This window comes from Ursus arctos, unplaced genomic scaffold (assembly GCF_023065955.2).
Source record: "Ursus arctos isolate Adak ecotype North America unplaced genomic scaffold, UrsArc2.0 scaffold_15, whole genome shotgun sequence".
In the NCBI taxonomy this organism is placed as follows: Eukaryota; Metazoa; Chordata; class Mammalia; order Carnivora; family Ursidae; genus Ursus; species Ursus arctos.
In genome coordinates, this window is record NW_026622819.1 from 29,412,343 (window position 1) to 29,427,841 (window position 15,499).

General features: G+C 49.0%; 1 protein-coding gene across 2 annotated transcripts in view; it reads left to right on the top strand.

The window, feature by feature from the left end:
- Positions 1-15,499, top strand: part of EGFLAM (EGF like, fibronectin type III and laminin G domains) — a 250,445-nt gene that overhangs the window by 225,390 nt on the left and 9,556 nt on the right. For both annotated transcript variants that reach the window (XM_044387045.3, XM_026506843.4), the window contains 3 exons: positions 2,154-2,334; positions 10,109-10,187; positions 13,649-13,792. In XM_044387045.3, the coding sequence (XP_044242980.2) occupies positions 2,154-2,334; positions 10,109-10,187; positions 13,649-13,792 (404 nt within the window). The remainder of the gene's footprint in view (positions 1-2,153; positions 2,335-10,108; positions 10,188-13,648; positions 13,793-15,499) is intronic.

Genomic DNA, 15,499 nt, shown 5'->3' on the forward strand with positions numbered 1-15,499 from the left:
TCAGGTGGCTGCAGATGCTTCTACTGAAGGGAAGGAGGAGAATGGAGTCTCCTAGCAACTCTTGGCTCTGTGCTTCTCTTTGGGGTTACTTTGCAGGCTGCTCAAGTCAAGAGCCAACCCTCATTCCCACCTCCATGCCCATTGCCACCCCTGCAACTTAGCAGTAACCATCATGTAACCAAGCTCTTAAGAGCATAGATGAAGGAGTCCTTCCATAGAAGGTTCAGAAAAAAATCCTTCAGCTAGTTAAAGGTACAGGGCACTGACCCCACTCATATTTGTTATTCCTTCTCTTGGGGCTGCCCATGACCTCTCCGGTTATGATAACATGTTTTGTCTGTAATAGACATGCAGGCTGACTCACCAAACCAGATTTCCAGGACCGCCAAACACTGGGAGAAAAAGGATTTGAAGAAAAGCATATTGGATTCCTGGATGTTAGCTTCTTCCTGTTTTCCTTTAGCAACTAATGGTGGGTGGTGGGCCACTGATCCTTTCTAGCCTTGGGGTGAAGCATGAGGAGGCTAAAATGAAGGAGGCCCGTGAAAGGAGGTCCTATCGTGATTTGCAAATCCGGGGCCCCATGGGGCTCGGTCCTTCTCTTGTATCCCGGTGTGGGTCCCACAAAAGGGGTCTAGTCAATACTTGCTGACTCTGATGTATTTCCCTGTGTTGCTGAAGAGTGATGTCCGTGACCCTTCAGCTCAGCCCATGGTCCCCTATCAGTGGGGTTGGCCATGTTTAACCATGTGTTTGAAATTCTTACTTAGAAAGCAAGCTGAGATGCTAAGAGGCCTCACACCCTCTCCCCACCCTTGTCAGACTTTGCTGCTCCCCCCTTCACACAGTGCACACAACCCTTTCCTCCATGCCTCCTGGGAAGGCCACCCTCCCCTCCCAGGAGCTGAGTCATTGGCTGTGCCTGGTCCTGCTGTGGAGAGTAGCATCTGGGCTTGTCTCAAGTACATATGACTCAGTTTCACAGTCTTTCCCTTGGAGCATGAAGAAGGGACAAGTGTAGAAGGATTCTGACTACTTTCTCACAGCTTGGAAGATTCAAGACTGGGAAAAAGTATTCTCCCAACTCTCCCGACACCCTCCAAAGACTAGGCAAGCCTGTGGAACATGGGTTAGTGGCAGGAAGGACCATGGCCAACCTCTTAGGATCCCCTGCAGGGCGGATGTCTTTCTGAGCGGTGTTCTGTCCCCAGGTTCTGCAAAGCTGTGTGACACTGCAACCCCCACAGCTTGCAATGAACACACTCTCCAAGGCAAGGGCTGACAGCGTGGGCTCCATTTATTTGAGGCTGGAAAGCCCAGTAACCTCTCCCTATAAATTCACTGTTTTTGCTAGAGCCCCACTGCAGGGAAAAGGGGGTGAAGGCAAAGGAGCGCTCTTGTCCCGGTGAATATGCACGGCAGTGCTAAGAACATGATCTGAATTTCTTTCTTTCCTTTTTTTTTTTTTTTTGTAAGTGGTGGGGAAGGGGATGTGGAGAGGAAGGGAATCCAAGAGTGTCAAGGAGGGAGGGTAGCAGGAGTGGGTGGGACAATTGGGGAGACCCAGGTGATGGAGCTGTAGACTCCCCAGAGACCATTAGCCAGAAGAAGATAACAGTACAGGGAGAAGCTTCTCCCAGCCTCACTGCCACCAGGATCCATCAGTCCCCCTTAGATTCCTGCCTGCATGATACTTGGTTTTGTATTCTTTCCTACTTGGCTTTACAGCAGCACCTCTCAGCCTTGGCTGCATCTTAGAATCACTTGGAAAGCTTTTAAAAGGGACTGCTGACTGGATCCCACCCTCAGAGATGCTGATCCAGTGGACCGGTGTGGGACCCGGGCGTCAGTCCCTTTCTTCAAGTTCCCCAGGCAATTCTAACAGGCAGCCAGGTTGAGAACCCTCGTTTTGTATTTATTGGGACTTCTTTATGACCTCCCAGAATCTTCCAGAGCCAGGGGGTGCTTTCCTTGGCAGATTCTCCCAAGAGCCACAGGTAATGACTTCAGTTCCTGCATCACGTTTATAAGGCGATAAAAACCGGAACTGGACATTTTCTCTTTCATGCAAATGAGGGCGCCGAGGGAAGCCATAGCGGACTGCAGAGCTGTGTCCCGCGTGCCTGAACGTCTCGACCTTCTGTCCCCCGCAGATCATCCTGAACGACCGCGCCATCCACCTGAAGCATGACTTCACGCGTGGTGTGAACGTGGAGAACGCGGCCCACCCGTGCGTGGCGGGGCCCTGTCAGCACGGGGGCAGCTGCCGGCCCAGGAAGGAGAGCTACGAGTGCGACTGCCCCCTGGGCTTCGAGGGGCTGCACTGCCAGAAAGGTAGGCACTGTGCGGGAGGGGGTGTCTCCAGCAGCACGGGGGACGGACTCTTCCCGGAGGGGCTGGGAACCCTGGAGCGTATGGGGCTATGAGGCGGCATGTCACATGGTTCATTATACTATTAAAGAAGAATTTCGATGCCGAAATACCTCTGTAGCAGTAGGCGTCTTCCCTGAGAAGCCCCCGATGGGCTAGCCACCAAAAGGTTAAATCATAGTTTGGGGGGTTCCCGGGACCCTTACCTCGGAGCCATGCCCAGAGCCTGTCCTGATAGGCGGATGCCTGGGCTTTGGGGCTGATAACTATGTCTATCACTGCCTGTAAACGCGATAAGGAGAAATCTGAGAAAGTTTGCCCAGTACAGAAAAATGTAAATTCTACTAAAGTATAAATAACTTTCCGTAAAGTGCTATTTTTCATGCTGCCTCCTCTGTGCCTGGGTTTCCTCATCAGTAAAATGGGAATAATGGTGCAATAGTGTCTAACACAGAGGGTTGTAGCGTAGATTAAGTGAGGCGTTGCATATTCCTGAGAAGAGTGCCTGTTAAGTACTCAGCCACTCACCATTATTGTTATTGGTGAGAAAAAGAAAATCGACCACAAGTGCTCTGAGCTACTCAGTTTCCAACCTGCCCTTGTCTGAAAGCTAGAGCTGGTCACAGGCCTCCAGTCCCTACTGAACGGAGCTTTCCACACCTGCCCTAGGGAGATCAATGGACCTGGTGTCTGGAAGAAGCCTACTAGCATATGGCCATCATGTTGGGCCATTGGATCTTCTTGTTTCAAATATCAGTATGGCCTCACCTGTCTGGGAACTAAAAAAAAAAAAAAAAAAAAAAAGGCATCAGGCCAAAGGAAATAAGGCAGTGGGCCTAAGTGAAGGTTGTGTACTCTCTCTTTCCCATCTGTTTCCAGGTTCCTGAACTTTATCAGAATTAGGGCTTTGGGGTAGACCGTCCGTTACAGGTAGATACTGTGGTGTATGGAATGTAGGAGAAGTTGTTTTGCAGCAGTCTTGGGAAATACGAATGCTAATTTGCTGGTCGGAAGCCTGCATAGTATTTTATTTCAATGAATTTTGGAAACTGCATGGCAAATTATATGAAATATATTTATTAACATAGCTCACCCTAGTGATGAACCCCAAAGAAGAGTAATGGATCCATTTCTGAAAGATCCTGATTATAATTCTAACAAGCAAATTGTTGTTTGGCTAATAGCGTGCACTTGTGGAGATTTAGTTCAGGAGTAGCCCATTCATTCGGAAAATTGAGTTTGGATTTCACACATTAGTGTTTGAGTTTCCTGGGTTTCCAATTTAACACAGGCAATTCAGGTTTGCTCCCGTCTTAAATGCTCACCTTAACGGTCAATATATAAAGTCCAGGCTTAAATGAATGTTTAGCTTTGAGAATTAAAGGAGGAAGGACAGGATAATTTGTGATCTTGTTAACCCTCGTTTTCTGCTGCAGAACATTGGCAGTAACAGATATCAAGTGCTCACATTTATAGCTTCGTAACTGTGGGTTCGGGTTCAGTGAGAAGCAAGTGTCACCAGCACGAGGTGTCAGAGCTCCGGGGAGGGCCTGGGTATCCTGGCAGGGTCCTAGGGAAGGGACAGCGGCTGGAGGATCCCAGGGGTTGTTTAGGCCTCTTTTTTTGGAACATGCTAGGCTTGAGCCCAGAGTAAAACACAGGCTGACTATCAGCTCCCCTGGTGTTGTATCAGTATTTCCTCATGCTTTGAAATGAAGAGAGTGCTTCTGCCAAATTTGCAGCTCTTGCTGCTCGTGGGAAGGTTGACGTATGGGGGGGTGGCCCATAGTACGTCATTTCTTCTCCTGTTACATGGCTTGAGGGCATTAATGGAAGTCTGGGTGCAGGTTAGGCCTTTAAGGACAATTTTTTCCAGGCCCCAGCGGGCACGTGGTAGAGTACAGTTGCCGCACAGACTGCTTATAGTATTGGGTGAACATCTAGTCCTGGGTGAGGATTGGAAAGAGAAGGGAGAGAGATAGGCAGCTATACTATCCCACAAAGATGCAGAAGAACATTCTAGAAGTTTGGTTAGATTCTTGGTGGGAGAGACCAAGAATGCTCAGAAGCCATTCTTGGTTGTCAGGATGAATCCTGGCAGGTAGACAGGAGACAGTTTTGTCTAATCCAGCAAGGTGATCCATAGCTTTCTATATTTAAAAGTCTGGATTTTTTTTTTCTCCCTGATAACCGGACATGTTTCAAAAGCAAGAACCTATCCTTAGTATTCCCTCTGGGAGAGAAAGCGGTCCTTTTACATTGAGCAACACTGCAGACGTCACACCAGCATCAGGCCTCATTCAATCCATACCACCTTCTCCAACAGCAGTTTAGCTTTGGGGATCCCCAGTGAGTCTGGGTTTCTCTAACCTGGTCAGGGAGTTTGTGGCACACAGGCAGTTTCCACCAGGGCCCTCCTTGGGAGATTGGCACCTCTTCTCACCTCTTGGTGGCACAGGAGGATTGAAACCAGAAACTCAGGGAAATTCTGGAGTAGTCTAGACACCCAGACCATCACAGTGGTTTGGGGACCTCACCCTTTGTCCCTGCAAGGCTGAGCCCAGACAGAAGTGGGCATCAAGCTCCCCCTGAGCTCCTCACTGCTCCCGGGGCACTGCGGGCTCCCTATAGAATTAGCAGCTACGGAAAACTGGACCTCCCCACCCCAACCTGGGGAACCCACCAGGACAGGAGAAGCCAGAAGTTCTTCTAACTCCCAGCCTACTTCTAACTTCAGGTGCCTACAGAAATCATAAGGCCTGACTTTGGTGGTCCCCTCCCCTCTCATTTGGGGGTTCTCACTCTTAGGTGCCTTCTGCCACCTCAAATCTAGGTACCCCATAGAGTACCCCAATACTGAAACCCCCTTCTCATCTCACCAGAGGGGTGTCACCAAGGCCTCCCTCCTCAGAAAAGATATGCCCCATCCTTAGAGATTTCTTTTCTCCCTTCTCTCTACTCTCATCCAAGTTTATCCGTCTTGTGTCCGGTCCCTCAGAGTTTTTGTATACAAGTAAGTTACTAGTAAGTTAAAGCAGAATTTCACGAAGCTCATGTACATAATTAGGTTCTAAGAAATGTTAATGGCTGTTTTGAGCACACATGCAAAGACAGGCAACATACATTCACAAACACAAAATGGGAATGGGGTTCTGTGGTCAGGTAAGCTTGGGTAATACGGAGTAGTAACCCCAGTGTAAATAGCTCTCTCTTCTGGGGGGCTTCTTAGCACCTTGGCTGTGATCTGAGTGCCCAAGACAGGGATACAGGATGCAGCTGTCTTCCCTGGGGCTTCTCCCAACCAAGAGCACACAGCCCATTTGAGAAAGAACTCTGAGCCCTGGTCCTCCCTTCCCTTCCCTGCATTACTGACAAGTTTGGACTCAGAGCGTGCAGGACCCGTCAGGCCGCTAGATGGGGGTGTTTCTCTGCAGCAGGAGGGCACCCAGCTGACAGTGAACCGGGCTTGGGCGCACAGTTCTCAGTCCTACGGGATCAGATCTTGCCTCATCATTACACATCTACCACAAACACAACATTTCAAATGTTTTCTATTGTATGTAGTCAACTCAAAGCACATTGCTAGGTCTGATTTAGATGATTTTAACTTTCTCTGGTCCCAGTGTACAGCTTCAGTAAACATAGGCCATAATTTAAGAACACTCAGTATATAAAAACACAAATTAATACAACATATTCCTTATGCAGACTATAGGGACTTTTTTCCTTAGCATGTTGTATCATTCAACAATGGAACAATGTGGGGGTGTTCAGCCTGGAGGTCGATCATGAGAGAGTTGCAGGCTGGTCCTGGAGAGAAAGGTATTTCGTGGTTGTTACTACAGAGTCAGCGTCATGGAACCAAGGATTGTGGACCAAGTAGAACTGTCCGGCAAGGGAGGATGCTGCCTTGGCCTGGGTGGCCGTCCATTAGGTTGCTGTTGGGAAAGTCAGGTTCCAACCCCCCGGGTCCTTCCTTCTCTGGGGTCCCGTGACTAAGAAAGAGCCAGCACTCCATCAGCTCTTTATAGTCTGTTGGGAATTTCAAGTCCCTCAAGTGGAAAATTTGCTTTGCCTGGCTTGGAGGCTGCTATTCATTGGGGTATTTTTTTGTGTCGGCAGATGGCACAAGCTTTTAGGTATAAATGTGAAGACGTGACAAAAACACTTTCGACTACTGCCTTTGCTGCAGAGGAAAAGACAATGTAGGAAAAATTGGGTTAGGATAAAATATCATTATGTTTACAATATTTAAATAAACTACAAAGGGCCGGAAAGGGCTAGATGGTCACTTCCAGCTCTAGTGTTCTAGTACAGAATTAATATTTATCCATAGATACTGCCTGCACTGAGTATATTTTCACCGTTTTATATTCAGTCGGGTCATTCCTGGAGCGTTCCCCTGCCCTCTGTTAATCGCAGTATAAGCAGGGCTCTGGAATCTTGCAAAGGGCGGGTGGGGTGGGAATTGGGGGGATGTTTTTCCACTACAGAGAGAAAAGAGGCAGCTGGCTGGCTTATCGTTCCTCTTTCACATGTAGCCTAGAGGCAAGAAAAGTAATAATCATTGACAAGGTAAGTAACTCTTTAGCAAAGAACTGTTTCTCCAGGTTTAGAATAAATGGGGATTGTTAGTTCAAAGTCAGGGGAGCCTCCAAAGTCCCTTCTTGGTCCACCCCCATCCCACCCCCCCGATGAAGTGGAGACTTAGGGAGAGGAGTTGGTGCTAATTGTGCTGAGAAAGATTCCAGCGGTTCCTGTGGGATTCATACTCACATTCCCCTAAGAGGACGGGCTGGGCCCTCGCAGGGCTTTATGAGGGAAACAAGGCTGGTTTCCAGTGATCTGCAACCAAGGTGTCTGGGATTTTACAATGACTGTGGAATTCTGACTTTCCCTGTTCTGTTGCATGCTGGCACCCGGCAGAGTGTGGGAACCACTGCCTCAATAGTAAGTACAGTACGTTCCACGAGACACGGCAAACGCGCTCTGGCTCTGCCAGGGAGGGCTCTGGCCCGGCGCCGGGCACAGTGCAGGCCCCCGGCATGCAGAGGGCAGAGGGTGACCGGGGTGAGCTGTGTGCGACTCGACTCGGCCGCTCTACCGGAGAGGCGGGAATCCTTCCTCTAAAGCCACCAGCCCTGAGAGGGCACTCGCTTGTCCCCCAGCTGGACTTGGGGAAGCGCCTGAACCCCGGAGCTGGGGGGCTCAGCAGGCAGCTGGACGGCGCTCACACAGACCTCTTTGAGGCTCTCTGTGTGCACCGCTGACATGTGACAAGCACATCCTGACCATCTCAAGGAGTCCAGGGGAACATGGCTGTTGGCCGCAGGCCCAAGCCCATGGCCAGTAATAGCAGGCATAGGCCCTGCCTGTGCCTCTCACCCTGGGGGTGAGCCAGACCCAGTGGGGGAGCCTTGGCTAGGTTTAGCTCTGGGAACAGCTCCTCTGACAGCTTGAATAGCCTCTCCTTTTCCCTCCTGGGAACACAGATCCTGAAGTTAGGGGCCTGCATCCCGCCTACAAGCTGCCCCCTTTTACCTCTTCCTCCCTCGCCCTCTCCTTTCCACTTCTACTCCTCTGGGTCCTTCCCTCCCAGCCTTGTTCCTTCTCCTTCCCCCACGTGAAGGCTGCCCGTGCACCTGGCTCTCCTTTCCTTCCTTGGCAGCTGCTTTTCTCCTTTCCCCGCTCTCTCCTTCTTCCTGTTCTTTTGTCTCCCAGCTCCTGCTATTCTGCAGCCCACTCTTTCTTCCTCTCTCTGCTTCCCTTCCTTTTCTTCCCCTCTTCCTCTTACCCACTTTACCCAGAAGGGAGAGAGGCTGGTGGTGTGGGCAGAATTTGAAGCTACAGTAGCCCCACCCCCCTTATCTGCGGGGAGGTGGGGGCGACACCTGCCAAGACCCCCAGCGGATGCCGGAAACCGCAGACAGTGCAGAGGCCTCTATATTCTCTTTCTTCCTGGACATGCTTACCTACGATAAGTGTAGTGTCTGATTCAGGCACAGTACGAGGTGAACAACAATAACGGATAATGAAATGGAACACTTATAACGACATACGTAATCAAAGTTGTGTGGCTGTGGTCTCTCTCAAAATATCTTACTGGACCGTGCTCACCCTTCTGGTGATGCTGTGAGAGGAAATGCCTGTTCGGTGGGATGAAGTGAGGGCAATGACGCGGGCATGGTGACCTAGCGTGAGGCTCCTGTTGACTTTCTCACAGGAGGAGGGTCGTCTGCCTCTGGACCACGGCCAACCACAAGTAACTGAAAGCGTGGCTAGGAAGCCCACGGGTATGTGCAGGCTCCTGTACTAGAGCTTTCTTGGTTCCAGTAGGCCCCCCAGGCTGGCAGCCCCCCGTCTGGAGCTGTGATGTGTCAGAGAGCACTAAAGCAATTTCTTCAGAGTTACCTCTGAAATTATTAATGTTTCATTTCTCTTCCTTTGCTTTTCTTATTTCCTTCTTTCTTCCCTCCCTCCCTCCCTTCGTCCTTTCCTTCCTTCCCTCCTTCCTTTCTTCCTTCCTTTTTTTATTTTTATTTCTTATGAAAACACTGTGGGAACCTGCCGTGGGGGACCAGCCAACAGAGGATGTCATCCTTGGGCTCAAACCCAATGTCATTGGGTTTGGGGGTTTGCTGTTGCCTCTCTCTCTCCTTTCTCTCTGTATCTCTCTTTTCATGATTAGAAGTTAAGTTTAAGCTCTCCTACTGTTCATAGTGTCAAATAATTTTACATTTTCTCTCCTGGGTGTAGAGTCAGCTTTGCATCTACCACAGATTTTTGTGACACTCTAACTGGCTTTATAAGCTGGCTTATTCTCTCTCGTTTTGCACATTTCTTTGAAAATGAGATTCATTTTATCTTAATTTCCTTGAACGGTCACTTCTGTGTCTTTCTAAAGAGGAGAAAGATACTGCTCTGTGGAAAAGGGTGATTCCTTAGGAAAACAAAGGGATGAGACATTAGGAAGAAGGAAATACACTTCTAAGATACTGGGAAGTCCAAGGTGGGCTGAGGGCCAGAATTAAGGAGAGCCCGTCTGGTTTATGGTCTTTGCTCTCTTAGCTGTGTGATCTTGGGCAAATCCTTGATGATTCCCTTGCATCGTCTTCCTCTTCTGTAAAATGGGAATAACCAACCCTTCTTCATACTCCCTGCTACTTCATGAGAATTTGGTGAAGATCTTGTAAAACATGACACTGGAAGGTAATTTGTAAAAAAATGAGCCAAAGCCTTATCCCTAGTTCACCAATCCCTAGTTCACCAATCTCTTAAGGTCGTGGCTGAAGGAGTGGGAGTTCTGGGGCAGATTGGCTTCGGATAATGAAATCCTGGTGGGCTTTGTTTGGGATTGTTTTCTCTGCCTCCCTTGGAGAATATCTAGGGTTATTCCCAGCTGTTCCCCACATGGCCCAAGACCTGCTCTTTGGTTTCCAAGAATAATTGGGCGCAGTTCAAGTTTCAGCATACTGCAAGGACTTCTCAGCAGTGCCGAGGCCAATCACAGTGACAGCCAGCCCCAGGCAGGCGACCACAGGGAGACACCAACCCCAGGCCATGACAGGCAGCTCCAGACCTGGCCAAGTGTGTGGGCAGCCAAGAGGAAGGGGCTGACAAGTTGTTAAATGTCCCATTTCCAGGAGCTGGCTTCCTTTGTATTTTCCTGCCCTGTGGTGGAGGGCTGGGGTCAAGAGAGCCTTATACCATGTAACCTCCATTTTCTGTTCTATCTCAGCCATCACAGAAGCCATCGAGATCCCACAATTTATTGGCCGCAGCTACCTGGTCTACGACAACCCAGATATCCTCAAGAGGTAATAAGTTACAGTGGGCACCTTCCTTATCTCTGCAGGGATCGATTTCTCAAAGTCTTTCCCAAGACTTTTCCTTATCTTACTTGCCAGAGATAATTCTCAGAGAAGGCTTTTGAGCCATGGCCTCGGGGGGGGGGGAAGCCCCCCACAAAATAAACATAGAAACTAGAACAAAACAAACAACAAAACCAAACTAGACTTGAAAAGTACTGCCTTTCAGACAACACTGTTACAAACAACCCAGACCCTTTCTGGTCAAAGGGCCTGGAGAGAGGAGCATGCCTAGCCCCAGGGTTTCCAGTATCCGGGCTTTGAGAAGCAGTGAGAACTTGACATGCTCCAAGCTGAGGTTCTGAGTGTGATTCCCACCCCCTCGGGGGGGGCAGTTAGCTTCGTGCTGTCCTGTGGCCATAGCGTGCAGCCCTGCCTGGAGCCAGCAGCGTAAGTGCCCCCCCAGCCCTGCCACCAGACAGTCTTCAAGTCCATGGGCTACCTTGGTCTTCCTCGGCAAAGCTCCACGATCTTCTTCAGGCTCTGGCCAGTTCAGTGAGGGGCTTCTCAGCTCTCCTCATGCGGATACAAAAGCCTGGTCCAAGGAGATGCCCAGGTCCTAGCCATGGCTTTTCTTGCCTGGTGGCAGAAGCTCCTACCCCTGCTCTGGAGTCCAGGCTCCTGGTTTGGAATCGCGTGCTCACATGACAAGGGAAAGGCTGGCCATAGTTAGAGTCCTCACGTTAGCCAAACTCATCTGTGGTGCTTCCACCTTGCCCTTCTCTCTTTCTTTTTCCTCCTCTAGTTCTTTGTAGTTTATAGGGTGCCATCCCCCACCCTCCCACCAGCACCATCATTCTAGAATTTTCCTTCTTCTTCAGGTTGATTACATCTTAACAGACTAAGGCAAAGCTTTAAGCTAAAGGCACCCAGTTCTTAGGGTAGAGTTTGGGGGCTTTTCAAGGAACAAAAGTGGTTGAGAGAAATTTTCCCAGGGCATTGGATGTACCTGGTAACTCTGAAAGCACACCAGACGGACATCACTTTATTTCTTTAATCGCATGTTGTGTTTATCTAGGTTGTCTTTGCATGGAGCCTTAGACAAAATAGATTCCCAGCCCAGAGAGAGCTTCTTCCTTCTTCAGCCCTTTCTCCCCTAAGATGCAAGGGCATTCAGTCTCCAGAAAACAAGACCTTGTGAAAGGGGCGCAAGCCTTCAGCCCCCTGGGACTTAGTACGAGGCACCAGGTGGTTTGGGGGAGTAGAGGAGTTCGGTGAGAATGGGAGGTACAGGGCCCCAAACCAAAACAATTGTGTACATGCGTGTACGTGCACGTCTATATGCATGTGTGTGAAGCTGCAAGTAAAAGTTGAGATCAGGGTCTGTTTCAGTTGAATGCCTTTGGCTGCAAGTAACAGAAAACTCAGCTCAAATGTCTTCAACACGAAGGGCATTTATTAGATCACGTAACAAGCAGTCCAGACTTAGACTGGTTCCTGGATGGATTAATTCAGAGATTCAACTGTATCATCAAAGACCTAAGTCTCTTCCATCTTCCCACCTTGTTATCCTCAGGATATTCTCCGGCGGCACTCTCTTTGTGGTTATAAGACGGCTGTCCATAAGATGCTCATAAAATGGCTATATGTCAGGGCAATATTCAGTGGAAGGAAAAATTTTTTTTCATGCAACTCGAAAAGAATCTTTCCTAGAATCCTTCTGATAAATTTCCTCTGTGTCATTGGACAGTATCAGTCACGTGCCCACCCTTAAACCAATCACAGCAAGAGAAATGGAGCCATTATGATTGGCTTACGCTAATCAGTGTATCCAAAGCGAGTGAGGGAAGGAAGGACCCCGGAGTAAAAGATAGAAAAAAGCAGGTCTCTAGGGAGTAGACCAGGACTGGATTCTCTGCACCTGGCCTGGTGGCAAAGTCACCATTACAGACCCTCCTTCTCCCTGCTTCACTCTGAGGCCCTGCATGGGGAAGGTAAACTTGGTCAGGTTCTGGGAAGCCTAGACAAGAGTCCCCTCCACTGTTCACTGTAGATAGTCCCCGCGTTTTGATGGTTCGACTTAATGACTTTTCAGCTTCACTGTGGTGCCAAAGGAATGTGCATTCCTTAGAAGCCATACTTTGAATTTTGAATTGTGATCTTCTCCCAGGCTAGTGATGTGTGATAGGATCCTCTCTCACGGTCCTGGGCAGTGGCAGTGGCCGCCGCTCCCGTGCAGCCCGACCATCACGAGCATGAACAACCGATGCGCTTACGACCATTCTGTTCCCGTACAACAACTATTCTGGTTTTCACTTGCAGTATGGTATTCAGTAAGTTACCTGAGATAGTCAACACTTTACTAGAAAACAGGCTTTGTTTTAGGCGATTCTGCTGTAGTGTGGCTAGTGTAAGTGTTCTGAGCACATTTAAGGTAGACTGGGCTAAGCTACGGTGTTCAGTAGGTGAGGTGTATTAAATGCATCTTCGATTTAGGATATTTTCAATTTATGATGGGTTAATCGGAGTGTCACCCCACAGTAAGTAGAGGAGGGTCTGTAATGAATACACTCTGTAGCTCCTGAGCGGGTAGGTGAGACAGGGATGGTACAAGGGATAAGAAAATAGAAAAGGAGACTTTCCCAGTAGTGCCGTATCAGGAGCAATATTGAATTATGTTTACTGTTATCTCGCCTTTTATTTAAAGACCTCATGCTCGCTTCTCTCCTTATATCAGGTGAAACCCTGTTCACCTTAGTGAGACTAGATTTCTGAATTAGTCTGTTCCCAAGAATTGATAAGAACCCATAAGCGTGTGATCCTGTCCCCAGCCATGGCTGTAGGGGTAGGAGCTGACCTGTGTAAGCACCCCTCCGTTCCTCTCAGCTTCCTGTTCCTCTCCACCCTGCCTCCGCCCTAGCAGCTCTCAAGACTGTTATCCCATCTAACCACCTGCCTTGTCTGACACTCTGCCCCCTGTCCAGTCACCCCTTCTCTTCCCTCAAGGATAGTCAGTGACAGAGCGGGCCATCCCTAGCCATGACCATAGCCCAGAGAGCTGCCAACTTGAACCTCTTGGCAATTATGGAATGAGGAACGCTATTCCAAGGCCCCTTGTGGGTGGGACAGGAAGGAGGGAAGACTGAGGTGTATCTTGGATGTACAGCCTCGAGGCTGGCAGTGGCCAGAGTCTGGCTAATCTGTGACTCATCAGGTGCCCTCTCGTGGAGTTTCACCACGTGTGGGGAGGGGGATACTGCTACAAAATGAGTAATCCAGAATTTTAGGCCATCATATAGCTTGTGGTGGTGATGCCATTTTTAATTTCCTGGTAGTACGTGTCAGAAATGCCAGACTACCCTTCCACCTGGCTCCTCGGGGCCGGCAGACAAAACTGAGACTTTTCAGAGTGGACATTGGTGGAGACTGGACTGGTTGATCTGTGGCAATTGTTTATGGATTTTCCCCAGGGTATCCGGATCAAGATCGAATGCATTCATGAGGTTTAAGACAACTGCGAAAGATGGTCTGTTGATGTGGAGAGGAGATAGCCCCATGAAACCCAACAGTGACTTCATTTCCTTGGGCCTTCAAGACGGAGCCCTGGTGTTCAGGTAACCCCTTGCCAGTTGTCTTCAGCGTCACCTTGCGATCTTTCGCAGACAGTGCTGATCATGCCCAAACAGAGGGATGCCGAAGTAAGCCAGCCCCCAGTCTGCTGGAATGGACTGTTGCCTGAAGGTCCAGGCGTATTTGAGGCTCCTGGTGTTTCTTTCCAGCATCCCCCTTCTTAGAGCATCAGTCGGCAAATTTTAGCCTGAGGGCCAAATCCAGCCCATCACCCGTTTTTGTAAATGAAGTTATGTTGGAATTCTGCCATACGCATTCATTTATATATTATCTGATTATTTTCATGCTATGGTGGCACACTTGAGTAGTTTCAATAGGGACTCTATGGCAAAGCCTTAAGTATTTATCATCTGGCCCTTTACAGAACATTTTTTGACCCCTGTTCTAGTATGTTGCTGCCACATGCTCCCCACTTGCAGATTAGAATGTAGTAGAAAGAGGACTTTGATAGTGCTGAGCGTGGATGTGAGGACTCAGCTCAAACTAGCTCAGAGAGATGTGAGCAGCTAAGGTCGAGGGACCTGCCCGTAAATTCTGAGTCTGCTCCCTGTTAGCTGTGCGGCCTTGGGAAGGAGAATGCCTGCCTTCCAGTCTCTCCCCACAAAGCACGGACTCACGTGTCAGTAGATCAGCCCAACATTTGGATTTTTGTAAATGCTTCTTGGGTGATACTGATAAGGCGGTCCTGGAAGTTCTTTTTTTTTTTTTTTTTCAAATAAGTTTTTTTTTTTTTTTAAAGATTTTATTTATTTATGTGACAGAGAGACAGCCAGCGAGAGAGGGGACACAGCAGGGGGAGTGGGAGAGGAAGAAGCAGGCTCATAGCAGAGGAGCCCGATGTGGGACTCGATCCCGGTACGCCGGGATCACGCCCTGAGCCGAAGGCAGACGCTTTAACGACTGCGCTACCCAGGCGCCCCCCGGTCCTGGAAGTTCTAACCTCTTTTGAGTGACTTGAGACTGTTCCCAAATTTGTCAAATGGATAGCTGTTACCTTGGAGCAAATGCAGTAGATAAAGGATTACCTAGACCACCTCTCCCCACCACAGTGGGCGGGCTGGCTTACATGACATGAGAAAGTTTCTGTAGAGATTGTGATGATACACCCTTGTTTGAGGTTAGAAATAACTTGTCCAGACCCACGATTCTCAGAGCAGGGTCTCTGGACCAGCAGCATCAGTGTCACCTGGAAACTTGTTAGAAATGCAAATTCTCAGGCCCCACCCTTGGCCTACTGAACAGAATAGCTCTAGGGGTGGAGCCCAGCAGTCTGTTTTCACTGTTTCTCCAGGTGATTCTGTGTTCTCTAAGGTTTGAAACCCCTGCCTGGTCTCTAGATGGTCTGTCTGCTCTATGGGGGTAGGAATTTCTCTGGCTTTTCCTTCTTTCAGTCCCCCTCCGGGGACTAGCACAAATTCACTAAATATATAGAATCAGTTGGAATCAAAAACAAAGATGACTGACCTGTGGAAAAGACGAAGATTTAATTCTGGGGCTTCTGTGGATCATGCACGGGGATTACTGACAGCCTGAGTAGAATAATGTAAGTCTTTTCAGTTTGAATAAAAGGCATCTGAGAGGAAATGTCACTTGTCCAACATCACGCTTGCCCCTAAACAGCAGAGCGTGCTGAGGGACGCAATCCTGTGATCGTCGGGGACTTGTGAGAGACCGTGTGGTTGAAGGCTCCA